Source organism: Lagopus muta, chromosome 1 (genome assembly GCF_023343835.1).
Source record: "Lagopus muta isolate bLagMut1 chromosome 1, bLagMut1 primary, whole genome shotgun sequence".
NCBI lineage: Eukaryota > Metazoa > Chordata > Aves > Galliformes > Phasianidae > Lagopus > Lagopus muta.
This window is the reverse complement of record NC_064433.1, coordinates 18439180-18456531: the sequence shown is the minus strand read 5'-3', so window position 1 is coordinate 18456531 and position 17352 is coordinate 18439180. Positions and strand designations below refer to the sequence as shown.

The following is a 17352-nucleotide window of genomic DNA, read 5'->3' as shown; positions in this document are numbered from 1 at the left end:
ATCAGCGGCCGCCACGCTCTGGGCCAATCGGAGCCCCCCGCGTGCACAGATTGCCGGGCGGGGCGGGATGGAGAGCTGCGGTGACAGTAATTCCGGGCTCCGCCGCCATCGTGAGTGCGGGCAGTCGTGCCCGGTTCGGAGCCAGCCGCCATTTCTACTGACGGCTGTCTCGGAGCTTAGGGTGGCTGGCGGCGAGCTCTGCCCTCACCTAACATGGCCGGCGAGGAGGCGGTCACGTGAGCTCGGAGCTATTCTCCTCACTCCTCCCGCCGGCGCCCTCTGGGGGGCGGCCACGTGGAGAGCCGGCGGGTGAGCGCGGGGCGGGACGGGACAAAGCGCGACAGGGCGCGGTGCCGGAGGTAGAGGTGAGACAGAGGGGCGCGGTGGCGGCTCTTTGAGGGATGAGGCGGGAGGCAACGGGGGCAGAGAGGGCGCGGGCGGGGAGCTGCTGCCGCCCGGCGTCCCCGAGAGAATCCCGCCCCTGCAGCCATCAGCCCTTCGGTGCGGAGCGCCGGCCGGGCAGGAGCTGGCGCTCTGCGGCTGAGAGCACCGTCAGGGATGGCCGTGCTGTGCGAGCGTTGTCGCTAGCGCAGCCGTTACGCCCGGGTTCTGTTTCCCCTCGGCGCATTCTGGCTCCCGTCGCGGAGCGCTGCCGTGGCCTGGCGGGGGGTGGGGGACGGGGAGGAGCGGCCTTGCGGGTGTGCTCCCTGGGGTCGCGGCACCCCGCGGGTTGGGGTCACCTCGCTCCGTCGGGCTCGGCGCCACGACAGGAGGCTGCTCGGCTCTGCGGCGATGGCTCTTTATTCCGAAAATAGCTCTGTAGCAATCAGGGAAGTCAGCGCGTACGTCAGTACACAGGCCAGTGCGCTCCTAAATGCTGGCCCTATAACCTGGCGTTAAGCCGTTGTGATTCCTCAATTCCTAATCTATGGAAATGCGGTGTTACCTTATCTCTTACGATACCCTGCGGGGTACAGCACGTAAGATGCGGTCACGTACTTGATTCATTTGGCAGTGATTCCATAGCTGACGTTGGGAGCGAGGAGGAGTGTCGGAGGAGCGGAGCGGCTGAGGGTCCCCGACCCGTGCCCGGCTGGCGGCCCTGCCCAGGTAGGTGGCGGCCCGGCGTGAAACGACCGCCAGAGGGCGCTGTGCTCGCGCGGAGCGGAGTCCATTGGTCCTTAAGGGCCGGTTGACCAGCCCAGGTTGGCGGTGTGTGTGTAAGGAGAGGATTGGTTGGTCGGGAGTGTCCCGTGTATCTCGTCTGTAAGTGTGTTGTATGGAAGGGAGAAAGTGCTTTTTCATTCTCCAGTAGGCATATTCTACGTAGCTTTATAGTTCCTTCGTAGCTGGTACTGTCCCAGGCTTTGTTTCCTGGCTCAGATTTCTATTTCCTGTTGGTTTTTTTTTTTCTACTTTCATAAGTTCCCAAGCTAATGAGGTGATACAGCTTTAAATAGCATCTATCACATTCATTTTTATAAATGATGATGGGTTAAAAAAAAACAAAACAAAACAAAAAAAAAAAAAACACCTTCAGTGCTTAAATCTGACCTCAGAGGTTATCTCTAGAATGGAGTTGGACAAGCTATTGAAGCGTACCAAAGATAGCATCCTCCCTTGTTGTCTACTAGTTGGCATGCTCTTGATGGCTCTGCTTGGATGCTTCCAGACAGTGTGTGAGGGGGTGAAATGCCATCTCTGGAGAAATTTGGGCACAATCCGATGCATTGCTGCAGGCTTGAGGGCAGAGTGGCTGGCAAGCTGCAGCAGAGAAATGGGTCTAGGGATGTTGTTGACAGCTGGCTGCGTGTCTGCCACCAGCATGCCCAGGTGACTAAGAAGGCCAATGGCATCCTAGTATGCTTCAAAAGTAGTGCAGTCAGCAGGAGCAGGGAGGTGGTCATCCTTTTGTACTCAGTGCTGGGTGAGACTGCACCTTGACTGCTGTGTTCAATTTGGGTCTCTCACTGAGAAAGATGCTGAGGCCCTGGCGTGTGCCAAAGAAGGGCAACAAAGCTGTGAATGGTCTGGAGAACAAGTCTTACACGGAACAGCAGAGAGAACTGGGATTGTTGAGGCTGGCCAAGAGGAGGCTTAGGAGAGACTTCATTGCTCTCCTGTCCTGCTTGAAAGGAGATCCTAGCAAGGTGGCAGTTGGCCTCTTCTGCATAGTGATAGAATGAGAGTCAGTGGCCCAAAGTCGTGCTAGGGGAGGTTTAGGTTAGATATTAGGAAAAAATTCTTACAGTGGTGAAGCATTGGAGCAGGCTGCCTATAGAAGTGGTTGAGTCACTGTCTCTAGAGGTGTTCAAGAAACATGCAGATGTGGTACTTGGGGATACGGTTTAGTGGGCATGGTGATAATGGCTTGATTGTTGGACTAGTTGATCTTAATGGTCTGTTATAACCTTAGTGATCCTGTGATTCAGTGTGTGGATTGGCTGCAAAACTCTTCATGTATTTATCCTGAAGAGTGTCTAAAAAGCATAACTGAGCCAAGTAGGGAAGACTGGAAAGTGAATTCTTGAAACTTCTCATGTTTCCACAAAAGAAATATTAAGAAAAGAATAAGCTACTTTTGAAAGAACTGTTTGAGACATTTGTTTCTTTCAGATGTTTTCTTTAAACATTATTTTCACCCCATTGAATTCCAGGAAGGCATGAACTCCTGTAGAGAATCTCTCTGAGGTTCAATTTCTGTGAGGGAGTAAACGTTGTTATGTCATCTGGCTCTGAAGATTCTTCAAAAGTTGCTAGAATGTTGGTGATGAATAAGACTGTATTTGATTAGTATATTACTCTAACCTTTATTATTAAAAGGTAGTGGGTTTTTTTTTTTAATTGAAACCTGTTTTTTGACAGTAAAAAATGAAAATGTAAATTGCATGTATTCTTGCTCTTATATAGCAAATTGATTTTAAGAATCAAATTCAGTGCCTACCTGTTGTGATAAATGGCACTTGAATTTTGAGGCTTGTCAACATCAATTTTCAACAGAGCAGGTTATCTTGAAACTTGACAAGATCACTAAATTTATTAAACTTGATCTCAGAAAACTAGGTGTTGTCTTCATGCTTTGTTTTTAATCTCCTAGCTTGTTTCCCTTCAGGGAATTTCAGGACGTATAATGCATACATTTATCTTCAAAATCTGAGTGCTCTGGCAAAAGCTTCCTTTCTTCAGGCATGCACTAGGATTGGAGTCTACAAGATCTTAGAAAAGAACAAAAAAAGAAAGCTTTGTAATAAACTGTATATGGGATATGCAGCTTCAGTGTCACTCACTGATAAAGCTGTTTGGCTCTTGAGTCCTTTTCCAAGGATTCATTGACTCCTGTAATAGCTGAAGTTTGGACGAAGGAATTTCAGCTTGCTGCTGGGATACGTGTCAAATACAAGTTGTTCAAACATTTGTGCTGCTATATGGCCTGATTCTTCACTGTCCATTTTTCTGTGGGTAGATTTTTCAGAAATGTGAGGTATCTCTGTATTTAATGGAAGAATTCAGCAAGGGAGCTTTCTAGAGGCAAGAGTTTATACAAGGTAGACTGCACTGTACAGATGCTTAATTCCTATCCAGCACTTCTTGAAGTGGTAGTCCCATACCTCATTTACTACTGCTGTGGAAAAAGGATTATGCTGTGACAGAACTCATTTTTATCCGTCCGAGTAAAGAAGTAGTACTAGGCATGGGTTAACAACACTTTCCACTTCATGGGATGTGTTTATTTAGGCTATTTACATTGTAAAACAAGGCAAAAATTGTAAAGACCTACCGCAGAACTCTTCCTTTGAGCCCCAGATCAGAGCTTTTGTTAGAGTCTGTAATAGTAGGAATTACACAAAGTAGAAAATTTCTAGTACTATTTTCTAGTAATTTTTCCTATTGTGTGTAGGAATATGTATGTAAATGTATATATGGATTGAATCAGAATCACCAAGGTTGGAAAAGACCCATCCAGTCCAACCTATCACCAGTAGATCTCACTAAACCTTGTTCCTCAACACAGCATCCAAACATTCCTTGAACACCTCCAGAGTCGGTGACTCCACCACTTCCCTGGGCAGCTCATTCCAGTGCCTGACCACTCTTTCAGAGAAGCAGTATTTCCTAATATCCAGCCTGAATCTCCCTTGGCACAGCTTGAAGCCATTCCCTCTAGTCCTATCACAGTTACATGAGAGAAGAGGCTGACCCCCAGCTCACTACAGCATCCCTTCAGGTAGTTATAGAGAGCAGTAAGGTCTCCCCTGAGCCTCCTCTTCTCCAGACTGAACATTCCCAGCTCCTTCAGCCACTCTCACAAAGCCTGTGCTCCAGACCCCTCACCAGCTTTGTTGCCCTCCTTTGAACCTGCTCCAGGGCCTCAGTGTCTTTCTTGCAGAGAGGGGCCTGAAACTGGACACAGTACTCGAGGTGCAGCCTCACCAGTGCTGAGTACAGGGGGACAATCACTGCCCTGTTCCTGCTGGCAACACTGCTTCTGATGCAAGCCAGGATGCCATTGGCCTTCTTGGCCACCTGGGCACGCTGCTGGCTCGTGTTCAGCCAAGCATCAATCAATACCCCCAGGTCCATTTCCTCTACGAAGTCTTCCAGCCACTCCACCCCAATCCTGTAGCGTCATCTGGCGTTGTTGTGGCCAAAGTGCAGGACCTGGCATTTGGCCTTGTTGAACCTCATCCGATTGGCTTCAGCCCAGCCTGTCCAGATCCCTCTGTAGGTCCTTGCTACCCCCAGGCAGATCCACACTTCCAGCCAACTTGGTGTTCTCCACAAACTTACTGAAGGTGCGTGCGATGCCCTTATCCAGGTCATCAATAAAAATTTGCGAGTATATATGAGGGCTGCTCTGGACATACTGCCTCCTATTTATTATATTGGTCTACAACATTGGGGTGGATGTTGGTGGTATGAAAGTAGGGGTTGAACCTTTGCATCAAGATTCTGTTACATACTGTTGCCATGTGACAGATGGCAGCAGAGGGGCAGTCTGACAGAATGGTGTCTGATGTGGAAATGCATACAAAGCAAAGGTGTGTCATTGAATTCCTCCATGTGGAAGAAGTGGCACCCATTGACATGCATTGAGACTTGCTGAATGTTTATGGGGACCAAGCAGTGGATATGAGACGCTCAGGCAGTGGCTGGTGAGTTTCAGCAGTGGTGACAGTGGCAGCAGATCACCTCTGCTGGTGCAGATTTCTACAACCATAGCATGTAGGCTCTTGTTCGTTGCTGTCAGAAATGCGTAGTTAAAGTTAAAAAAGATAGTTTGTAGCTTAGAATTTGCTCTGTCAGCGTTATTGTGTTCCTTGTGTCTGTTGTAGTTTTTGTGGAAATAAGCTTTACCTTCAGAGCAATCTGTGTGTATAGCACAATATAGATGCATGCTATTTGCAGAAATTGTATAGTTTTCTGGATTAATTGACGTTAGTTTGGAAATAAAGAGTATTTATGACATTATATCTGTTTCTCTTTTATGTTAGGAAGGACAAATCAATTGAGGAAAAGGTGACTATAGGAGGCAATTGCTGAATGATCCTAATAAATCTGCCAGTTGTCTGACATCTGTCTGATGGACAGATTTAGACCAAAACACGGGAGAAAACGTTTCCAACCAAAAACCCAATTGTACCTAAAAAGTGCCATTTTTCAAGTTTCATGTCTGTGAGAACAGAACAACAATAAACAAAAGACTCGACTTTTATGAAATTTAACCTAGAAAAATGGGAAATTTAAATTAAAATAGTAGAACTAGACCACCATTTCTGCTGGAAATGATAATGGAAGTTAACTTTTTAAAACTAGTTTATGATTTTAAATTACTAAAGGTTAGTATTAAAATACCTGTGTTTTTTATGCCCTTGATATCAGCTGAAATACTTTGCAGGTAATGCCATGGGTCAGCACGGTGTTGTGAAACAAAGCATTATGTACAGATGGCCTTTCCTTCTACACAGTAGTGTGAAGGTTTGGGTTTTGACAGTGCTCACCCTGTAATGATGTGTGGTGTGGGTGCCAAGGGGGATTCCTTTCTGCTTGCCAAGACCATACCTAGCCACTGGCAAGCTAGGAAACTCAGAAGTTCAAAGTACTCTGTTCTGAACAATTAATCATCTTCTGGCTTCCTCTCCCATGAGCTTCAGAGTCCCAGACAAAAGAGATAGTATGTCCTGAAGATCATGTGTAAATCCAGTGTGAGATTAAAGGGAGAAGAAATTACAGAGCTCTCTTCCATAAAACACAGGCATAATTGAGATGGTGCTCTTGGCAGTAGAGACAGTATGGGGCACAAAGGGAAGCATTTGAAGTAGGGTCTGTGTTAACTGGAATGTTACAGATTGAAAATGAGAGCCTTTGCACTTGCTGGAGATGGCCCAAATCCTGAAATGTAGTCTGAATATCTTTTTGTCTATCTACTCCATAGCTGTAGATTATTCCGTTTATTTATTTATTTTTTTTGTTTAGTATTGTAGTACCTTTTCTTTCTGTAAGAATCGCCCTGACCAATTTCTCTGTTTCTATACCTCATTATTAATGTATTAATTCCTATACCATGTTATTAATGTATGTTCTTTTAACTTCTGGTCTTGATAGGTGAATATATGTGAATTTTGAACACAGGATGGCTCAGAAGAGGAGCTCAAGTGGGCGGTCATTCCCATTACTGTTGTTGATTATTGTTGTGGCCTTTGTTCATTTAACTGTCTGCCCATTTACAAAAGTGGAGGAAAGCTTTAACCTACAGGCTATCCATGATGTTGTGTACCACCAACTGGACTTGGATAAGGTAAATTCAAAATAGGTGTTCTTTTTTTGGATACTGTTAAAGCTTGCTATTACTTTCTATATGAGTAGAAAATATGCAATGTGAATATAATTTATCTTGATTTTCTTTTGTTTCTGATTTGCCTATCTTAAATTTTTCTTTTTGCAGTATGACCACCATGAATTTCCTGGAGTTGTCCCAAGAACGTTTCTTGGACCGATCTTTATTGCTGCTCTTTCCAGCCCAGCCATATACATACTTTCCCTGTTAAAAATGTCCAAGTTTTACTCCCAGCTGATTGGTATGTGAACTTTGAATTCAAACTTGGTTTAATGTAATGTAATATTCAGTGTTGGAGTCAGTGGTTAAAATGTTGTATTTTTGCTAATGAGGGATTTTACAAACTGTAGTTATGTGGAGCCAGCATGGCAATTCCACTTCTTTCTTTGGGGGGGTGTAATTAACAACACAGAGGAAGTGTTTCTTAGCAAAAACCTAGAGAAAGTGTGTTCAGAGAATACATTCCATTGTATACTTCCATTTACACTTTGTAAGATATTGCTTGATTTGGGCACAGAATCACTGACCTCTGCGCAGAAGCATCAAGCAAGTTAAAGATGAGTTAAAACAAACTAATGTGGAAAGGGTTTGGTTCTTTTCTATAAAGTGGCTTGCGTTGTAAGCTCTTCAGTTGTGTTCTTAGTAATTTCTTCCCTTTGTGTCTTTACACATTCATTGGTGATCAGTGTGATTATGTTGTGTTTGTATTGTTCTGATAGTCAGAGGAAGCTTGGGGCTCAGTGTGATTTACACACTATGGAAGTTGCAGAAAGAAGTTAGAAAGCAGTTTGGAGCAACTACGTCAACAATCTTCTGTCTCATAACTGTTACTCAGTTTCACTTGATGTTTTACTGTACACGAACCCTTCCCAATGTATTTGCACTTCCTTTTGGTAAGTATTTGCATATGGATAATTTCAAAATGTGAAAATTCTTTTCAAATGTGTGGGTAATTAAGCTATAGAAAAAATATGGTCAGCCCAAGTTAATATTTATGCTCTGTTATGCTATGTGATAACAAGATGAGAAAACTTGAGTGGTTTTGAGGTGTTTTTTTTTTTCCAAAAATGCTTACAGTGACTGTTAAATCTAGTACAACATCTGAATACATGATGAGTTGGCGTTTCTCAGAGACTTGAGTACACTTATCTAATGCATAAAACACAGGTTTTGGAAAAGCAGTAGGCATACTTTCTGTTTAAAAACAAAACAAAACAAAAACAGATCTGTAGGACTTAATCTACACAGGAAGCCATATTCTCATGAGGCTGTGGAAATAACTCTCACGGCAAGCTCTCCACCTTACTTTTCTGGAATCACCTATAAATCTAACAGTACAGAACTGGGGAAAAAAAATCCATGTCAAAATCATACCCTACATACACGGTTTTTCCCCAGAGATGATGAGAGGAAAAATTAACCACATATGATAAATAATAGCATAGTCACTTAATGCTTCAGTGGAATTTGTTTGGCTTGATGTAGGAACCTGCATAGATCAGAACTGAAAAACAAAAGGAAGAAAACTGAGTCATCAAACACTGTGTAGTAGTAAACTTTCCAGCTCATTTCTGTGGGTATTAAAAATACAAATTGTTTTAAGTGTTTCTACTCTTCGTATTTCACATGTAATCAGTTGGTATTGTTCTTTTGCATTTTGCTTAGGGTCCAGATCACTTTACAATGTAGTCAGTGTTATGATGTGATTTGAACTCTGCAGTAGTAGAGGTAACTTTGTGGAGATATAGTTTATCTCCAGCTAACATTACAGATGGATTCGTAGTTCCTTCTCCCTCACCTGTCTGTAGTCTCTTTCATATTTGAAATGGGGTGCTGTTGTCAGTAATACAAGATATACTAATCTAAGGAAAAAAAAGCTTTTCAGGAGATGGTGGGAAATGATAATTATGAGTCTTAGTTTGAAAGGCAATTAGTATTTAAATTTGAAGGGGTTGGGGGTCAAAAGCTATCAGATGCACAGTCCAGAAGAGCTGCCACATGTTCCTTTTGCAGTATGCTTTTCCTGGTTACTTAAGCATCAGTGATAGTATGATACATGATTTTCCAAGCTCTGTTTCTGTGACAGAAGGAGGATTTCTGGACAAAAACTCCTGGGAAGACTGAGATGGGATGGGTTGGGAAGTTTGAGTAACAGGGTGCTTTTCTTAATAAAAGCGTTGCCCTGTAGAAAACAAATAGATGAGACAGTGTATTTTATCTTTACAGTGCTGTTGGCATTGACATTTTGGATACAACAAAAGCAGAGGCCATTCATTTGGTTCTCAGCTTTGGCAATTATAGTCTTCAGATCAGAGCTTGCCATATTCTTAGGTCTCATGCTTCTCGTGACGTTTTTAACCAAAAGGATCTCCATTTTAAAGATACTTTCCCATGCTGTTCCTGCTGGATGTTTTTGGTTGGGTAAGTATTTGCTGGGGGGGAAGGGGGGAGGAGAAGCCACATATTAAATTCAGCAGAAATACAGAGATTTGCTTATTTTTTTAATTTTTTTTATTTCTCCTTTAGTGTCCTGGCCCTTAGGGTTTGGTTTTGTCTCATTCTGTTTACCAGTAATACCACAAGCATGTTAAGCATGTTTATTTCTTTGTATGTTTGTGTGCAAGGAAGTAAGTATGCACAGAGCCCCAGGAAGGTACTGTGTTCTCTGCCTTCAGATATCCTGTATGATGTCCTGGTCTTGAAAAATCTTAGATGTACAAGTTAACTTCAGTATAATTAGTACCAGGCTGCAGTTCCAGGTACATTATCAGCTGTATTATCTATTGCCATGATGACAGGCTGAAACTGAGGATGAAATGAAAGTGGCAGACAGGGGTACTGAATAAAAGGATTGTGGAGGGTCACAGTTCTACTTTGTATGCTTGAGGTTTAAAAAAATTCTCCGTTGTGTCTCTCTATTACATTAACTTGAACAGCTATGATTTTCCACATTGGAGAGGCTGAAAAATTTTGTTTCTACTTATTCACGGACAGCTCATGCACATGCATTTAAACACTCTAAGCTTTTCTGCCAGCCTGACTGATAAAAATACTATCATCAGATGACCTGTGGTGAGCTCTGGTAGCATGGTTAATTTTCTGCAGTGTGGGCAGCAGAAACAGTGAAGGAGCATTGCACGTGCATTCGGAAGCACTTCATTCAGAGTCCATAGGTCCAACAGGAATTTCACTGATACAACCATTCCCTCACTGGCAAAATTCATAAATACCAGAGCGGTTCTTGGGGAGCTGAGTGGAGGAGATAGGACTGATGAATTTGCTGCTTTTCTGTTTGCCTTTAATCCGTTATCATCCTTTATCATCAAGTTTGTGTTGCTGTCATCAGTAAATGTGCAGTGTGGATGTGCTTGTTTGGTTTGCCTTAGTTTTTAATTCATCCAGATGTGTATTTAATTCTTTCAGGGCTAACAGTGGCTGTGGACTCTCTATTTTGGAGGCAACTTGTGTGGCCTGAAGGGAAAGTGCTGTGGTATAATACAATTTTAAACAAAAGTTCCAACTGGGGAGTATCCTTTGAAACATCCGGGGAAAAAGAGCTGTAACACTGTCAGCTGAAGTGAAGACTTACTCCTGAGACTCAGTTTTGGTGTTACTGAAATACTTGATGAAAAGCAGAATGTATGTGAAGTTATAAGGCGATGTCTGTGCCTTAGATCTTTCCTTAAAATTTTAACTTTCCTCTGCTGATTTTTCTTTTTGCTGCTTCGTGGTGTCCCAGTATAAATCCAGGTTCCTTCCCTGTGATTTTCCTTATCAGTAACAACACTTAATGTACCTTTATTGGATGATTTGAAAGCAGTTAGGCAACTGCTCTTGCTTTTCAAGAGTAATGCAGAAAACCAAATTCCTGGAATAATGTGATATACAAAATTCTACTGCATATTTGCAAATTTTGTCTGTTGCTGTAAAGAATAGTTACTCATTAGCAGTAAAACCATCCTTAACTCTGCTTTTCACCTTGAAGATATCCCCCTTCTTTTGGTATTTCTATTCAGCTTTGCCTCGTGCTTTGGGATGCAGCATTATATTTGTACCTTTAGGTGCAGCAGAAAAGAGAACTCGGATATTACTTTTGCCAGCACTGGGCTTTATTTTCTTGTATTCATTCCTTCCACACAAAGAGTTGCGCTTTATCATGTACACTTTCCCCGTCTTCAACATAGTAGCTGCTAAAGTGTGCTCACGAATGTAAGTTTGAGATTGCTTTTTCCTTCTTTTTTTTTTTCTTTTTCTTTTTTGAAATGTAAGAAGTAGGAGAACGTGTTACTGTTCTTATACAATTCTTTCTCTCTTGGAATCGTGATTATATTAAGGTCTAGAGAAGCTCTAGAAAGAACGTCTGTATCATTCTGCCTATTCTTCTAGTGAGAGGAATGGAGTCAAAAGTGATAGGATTTGAAGCAATAATTTGATAAGTCTGTGGCAGAGGCAAAAATGGAGTTGTGATCTAGAGTTCTGAATTGCAGTAGCATCATGCTATTGCAATTCAGTTTATCCACTAGAGAAGAAGTTACTAGTGTGTTGTTAACATAAGTTTCCTCCGGAAATTGTTTAATACACAGGTAGAACCATATATTACCATATATACTCATGAAACTTGGAGTTTGTATTAAATGACTACACTTGAGTATCTTGAGTAAACAAATTTAAGTTGAATTCTGAACTTATCTGAAATAGAGTATATCCATAGCTGAGTTTTGAATGCAGAAATACTTATCTGTAATGATAAACCTTAGACAATTTTCTTAATAAGGATATTCAAACTTAAGTGTTTGTTGCTATAATTTAATCTCCTAGTAATAATGAATGCATTCCTTATGTGATTGTAATTAAGTTTGCACTGTTCTTTATTATCTAACGGGGGTTTTTTTTTGTTTGTGAAAGATCACAGTAATCAATGACCATTAGGAAACAAATGTAACAGTTTAGTCTTCCTCTTTTTTCCCCTCTCAATAGACTGAATAACTACCGGAAATCCTGGCTGTACAAAATTGGATCTTTTTTTGTTGTAATGCATCTTCTAGTTAATGCTGCTTATTCTGGAACTTCTCTGTATGTTTCACATTTCAATTATCCTGGAGGAGTAGCAATTCAGAAGTTGCATGAGTTGGTACCTTCAACAGCAGGTACGTCAAGCTGCTTTTGAGGTATGTTTGTCTAACTCAGTTGTAATTTTTTGCTATTAGTACATTTTCACATGTATTGAATATTGCTTCTTCATGTTGTTTTCGTGTATCTTTTCAGTTACTATTGGTGACCTTATAGTAATTTTGAAACTTTCTTTGTTTCTGCAGAGGTCTCTGTTCATATTGATGTAGCTGCAGCACAAACAGGAGTCTCTCGGTTTCTAGAAATCAATTCAGATTGGAGGTATGTTCAGATTTTAAAATGAATATATATATATTTTTATATATTATATTTATTTTATATATATATATAAATATAATTTATATAAATATATAATCATTCATAAAGTAAGCACCTGATACTTAATTTTTATACATATGTATATATGAATCTTCAGGGAATTTGGGTATGTGAAGTGCTGCCAATTTAGAAACAGAACACTGTTTTGGTTAGTTCTGTTTTGCTTAAATGCCATATAATCTTTAAATACGTGAGAAATAAAAGGACAGCACAGAAGTTATTTTGCTAAGGCACTGATATCCTTAGAAGAGCTACATTTGCTATTTCACTAGGTTTTATAAGACACAGTTGTAGATGAACATCTTTCTGTTCTTGGTAGAACGTAATACATTTATTAATAAAATAAATTAATAGTAATAATTGGGGGGAATCTTATTTTATCTGTGTTTTTTAAATGCTGTGTTGCAAAGTGCAGCTTATCTACATATTAATATTTAAAGTCTTTTTATGTGAAACATCCTTCAGATAGATGATGTTAAAGCTGCTGTGTCACATAGACTGTTAGTCATATTCATTCTCTGGTAGATAACAGTTTTGAGAGCTTTGTTACCATGAGCAGAATACACAGTGTATTAAGAATCATAATATCTAAACAAATAGTAGGGGATATCTGTGGGATGCAGTTGCTTGCTTTTCAGGTTGATGCAAAAAAAGGGCGTCTCTATGATTCAAGGCCTACCTTGTCAACTGAAGTCAGGATTTCTAATTTAAAATGTAATCTTAATGAAAAGCCTTACTTTATCCTTGCACAAACAGGTTTTGGTTTTAGTTTAAGTCTGAATTAGAGTTGTTTTTCCCAACTTGAGCTGTTCAGGATAAAATGAAGAAACATAATTAATTTACTGCATTGTTTGAGAAAAAAATTTGGAATAGAGAAAAAGAAGGGAATAGTATGCTTCCAGGGCAAGCTGCAGGAATTGCTGTATTGCCTTTTTTTCTTTTCTCTGTGCTCTTCTGTAGTATCATGATGATATTGACAGTTAAAGGCAGAATTTCTGTCATATTTACCAATCCACTGTTCAGAATTATTTTTTTTTTGCATCTTCTATGTAGAGAGGGTTTTAATACGTGAGTAGTTAGGGGGAGACATTACTCTATTAGTACAAGTGATAGAACACACATGATAACTAAAATGCTCCAGTCTTTGTTTTTTGAAGATACATAAATACTTATTTAAACTACTCTTAAATGTGTTGGATAAACAAAACTTTCCAAATACAGTGCTTAAGTTCGTTGGCCTTTTTTAGATGGTAGAGTTTGTTTGGATATTTCTTGTTATTTGATTGAGGTTGTTGTGGTGCAGCGGGATTGGAAAGTGCATGAATAATATCCCTGTCACTGATGGATGGTTCATAGTGTTGGAGCTGTAGGGTCTCTATCACTTTTATCTTTCCTTATCATAAAAAGTATTAAGGGAGGGCTGGTTCGTTATAAAGTTTCACATACAAAGGGCTACTGTGTTGTCTGACAGCACAATAGTGCAGAGTTTAGTGTCATCAGCTGTCCGTTTTCTCTTTATTTAAGAATATGACAGATGGGTGAAAACTAACCTACCATCTTCATAGATAGATTTATGGGTGGCACAGCTATGAGGACTGATGATTCTTCAGGAAAACTACAATCTACAAATGAAAGTCTCTTAGAAGTTAACAGCTTTCAGTGGTGTGCTTAGATTAAATCTTTGTGCCTCAAGAAAAATGCAGGTGATCCATTATTTTTCTTCAAAGGTTGACTGAAATAAGCTTGGTGCAGATTCTTACACAAGACAGGTGTTACAGTCTTGTCTTCAATTATGTAGTCTCTTTGAACCAGGAATAAATATGCTGTGTAAGCTTCAAGTATTTAAAAATAATAAAATTCAAAAATGCTTGCAGCCAGATGAAAGGCCTTTTATTTGCTGATGAGGAAAATGCAAAACTAGTAGTTGGTAAAGCCTATTACAAAGTATATCATTCTTTCTGCCAGTTTTAACACATCTATCATCCTACATGGCATCCTAAATGATCTTTCTGGCAATAGCAGATGAAATTAGAGTGTGCTTTTTTTGTTGTTGTTTGTTTTAGAACACTTATAATGCAAGATCTGGTCCTGTATTTGGTTAACCATGCACACAAATCCTTTAGTTTGTTGTAGAGTGTCTGTTGCTTCACATATCTTAAATGTTAGTGACTTTGTTGGAAATATGTGAGATTAGTGCTTCCAGTTTTCCACAGAGAATTCAGGGAGATGAGAAGCCAGGTCTGCAAAGCTACACATGGTAAAGGATGCTCATATGTACATGCAAGAGTAGTTGCAGGCTTGGGATTGCACAACTTCAGTACCGGTGTTCACTTCAGTAACAACAGCCACAGACTTGAGTAAGTTAATTGTGAAACATGTGGGGAGGAATCAGGTGCCTAAGTTACAAAAGCTGGTGGAGAATAGCTTGCAGAAGAGGGCAACAGAAAGAGTGAAGAGCTGCATCACTCCTCAGTTGGCTTACAGATTATTTTTTTTAACACTCTTGTTATGGTTAGATACTTATGACTGTTCTGTCCTAAACGAACTAAAGGTAAGTAACTTTGCTTTTAACCTCTATCTTCTGTACTGTTTTCCATCATTAGTAAGTGTGGGATATTTTTTTGGAATATGGAACAAAGAATTAAAGCCAGGTCTTCGCCTTTCAGAAGTACAGGAAACAGTGGTCTGTGGAATATTGAGGGCTGCACTCAACTTGTCCTTCTTCTTGTGAAGTTGTTGGATTGAGGACTCAATTAGAATGTCACATCCAATATGAGCATCCTAACCCTTGGGCTACAAAGTTCGCCTTCTTCTCTTCAGTGAAGACAGCATCTTCATGAGACACTAAGAGAGATTCCTCATAGTCTAGATAATTAGGTTTATGCATATCTGTGACATGTGAGGGATGAACTGAATTCAAGTGTTCAGTTCTGGGCTCAGATCAGACAGAGAACGTACACCTAAATCTTCAATATCTCTGTCAAATACTTCAGCCATTTGGTTTTTCATCTCTTAAATTCCCTCTGCAGATAGATTGAACATAAGCCTTCTTAACAAATAACTGTAAGTGGACATGTTAAGTACTTTTGAAACTTAGTTGCCTTTTATATATGTATTATGTAGAGATAATAACGTGTATTTAGTATTCATTAACAGGTATATAAAAGCTGACCTTAAGTCAGCTGCCCAAACATGCTGTAGATCAGGAAATTGAACAAGTGCCAGGTTAACACTTCAGTTTCCAAGCTGTTCTTTCTTTCCTGTGGTGTTCAGTGCAGTGTTTTCCCTGCTGTTTTCTGGGGCTCATACTTGAACATTTCACTACCAGGAAAGAAAGATTTCTGATGAAATGCTTCATAACAGATTTTCTTAATTTCAAAAGGAAAAGGCAAGACTGTTATCCAAACATCAATTTTTGTAGATAATGCTCAGACTGCCTGTCATTCTCTGTAGTCATTGGCTTCGTGCTTTTTCCACAGAACTGAGAGGACTAGATAAGAAATTTTCTACAAGTCCTAAATTAGATGATAGTAGTAGCAGAAAGATTTGCATGGGATGACTAGCTCTCTAGCCTCTTCAAAAAACAACGTTTTGTTCTCCAAAGAATTGTAAAGCAGGCATATAACTGAGAGTGTTTTGCATTTGTTTGTTTTGTTTCATCTTGGAGAGTAGATACTGCCTTGTGATGTGTAGAGAGGAATGTAACTAAAGCTTGTGTGTTCTCTACAGGTATGACAAAAGAGAAGATGTTAAACCAGGAGACCAGCTGATGTTTTCTTATACACACATACTGATGGAAACAAACCCTCTTCAGATATCACATTACAAGACAACCCACAGGCCGCTGGCAAATATACCTGGCATCAGTAAAATTGGGTTGAACCTTACTGCACTACCTCCTTTTACTTTAAACTTAAAACCAAAATTAGTACTGTTGGAAAAACTTCCTCTATCATCTTGACTGTGAATTTTATGTAAGTCTTTTGGTGTAATTTTGCTGATGACTGAATGATCTATGACAACAGCAGATTATCATTCCAGCACTGCAGTTCAGCTTCTGTGAAAAGGTACAGAAAATCTTTGTATTGATCAGTATTTAGCTTCATCCTGTTTATTATATGAATACTATAATGCATTCCTAGTCAGTATGAACTCAAATCTGAGTTAGATATTATTAGATGTGTTTGAGAGAGGCTGCCTGCAAGTTTAGTGCTATTAAGTGAAATGTCTACTTAATTTGGGTAGTTATTTCATAATGCAGCACAGGTATGTCCTAATTGTCCTATATAAGATACATAATGGAACGAGATCTTACTTTGGCAATAACTTTATATGTAATCTGTGTGTGCAAAGATGTATTACTCGATATATCTGCAGGACTGTAACCCGCTTAGTTGTCAGATTGCCTGTGTGAAACTTGAATGATGTTATCAGCATAGGAAAGCCATATTCATTGTAGCTTCATCACAATACATGATTGTGCCCTCTGGGCTATTAAACTAATTAAAGTGAAAGGTTCACTTAAACAGCATTTGGACCTTTTGGCAACACTGTTTTGTTAACAGTATTAAACAGTATTAAAGAACGGTTGTCTTTATTTCAGTAGTTCATGAATGAGCAGTGCAACTTGGATTTCACTGAAAATAGTATTTTGAAACTATTTTCCCTTTTCTTCTGCAGTTGTATCTTAATTTGCAGTGCAAAAGTTTACCTACAAAAATATTTACTTGAATACACTTGAAGAAGATAGGTGCTGTTTTATTTCTGTATCAAGTAGTCCCCTTGGAAAAGAATAAAGTACCATGTGTTAGAATTGTATAAATTAGAATAAAATAGTATGCTCTGTAATTTCTTCTTTATTAGATGTTTTTGTTAAGGATGTCTGCCTGGACTGCTGAATGGAAGAAATTTAGGGGTAAACAAAAGGGAAAAATTTCAGTAGGGATATTTGTAATATGGCAAGAATTCCAGTAGTGTAAAAATTCAGAACTGGTGAAATAAGCATGGGCAGAAAGCTGTTCCTTGCTGACTGAAAACTCAAGTAAAAAAAATTGAGTGTTTTTTTTTTT

The 17352-nt window shown here is 39.9% G+C and overlaps 1 protein-coding gene across 2 annotated transcripts; it reads left to right on the top strand.

Annotated features, from left to right (window-relative positions):
- The first annotated feature begins 108 nt into the window (after window positions 1-108).
- Window positions 109-16868, top strand: ALG12 (ALG12 alpha-1,6-mannosyltransferase). Of its 2 annotated transcripts, none has more exons than XM_048940172.1 (11): window positions 109-309; window positions 1016-1110; window positions 6604-6796; window positions 6944-7076; window positions 7555-7728; window positions 9062-9256; window positions 10259-10362; window positions 10821-11044; window positions 11813-11982; window positions 12151-12226; window positions 16013-16868. In XM_048940172.1, the coding sequence occupies exons 3-11, from the start codon at window positions 6632-6634 to the stop codon at window positions 16242-16244; spliced, it is 1473 nt and encodes a 490-aa protein (XP_048796129.1). In that variant the 5' UTR covers window positions 109-309; window positions 1016-1110; window positions 6604-6631; the 3' UTR covers window positions 16245-16868. The 2 variants fall into 2 exon arrangements, with proteins under 2 accessions (XP_048796129.1, XP_048796077.1); XM_048940120.1 differs by having other exon boundaries at window positions 109-365.
- Window positions 16869-17352: the final 484 nt, after the last annotated feature.

What these genes read in the sequence shown, in the direction of transcription:
- ALG12 (XM_048940172.1), top strand. Translation starts at nt 6,632, where the DNA reads ATGGCTCAGAAGAGGAGCTCAAGTGGGCGGTCATTCCCATTACTGTTG. An exon ending in GTTTTACTCCCAGCTGATTG is followed by an intron (nt 7,077 to 7,554) that starts GTATGTGAACTT and finishes TTGTTCTGATAG; the next exon opens with TCAGAGGAAGCTTGGGGCTC. An exon ending in TGCTGGATGTTTTTGGTTGG is followed by an intron (nt 9,257 to 10,258) that starts GTAAGTATTTGC and finishes TAATTCTTTCAG; the next exon opens with GGCTAACAGTGGCTGTGGAC.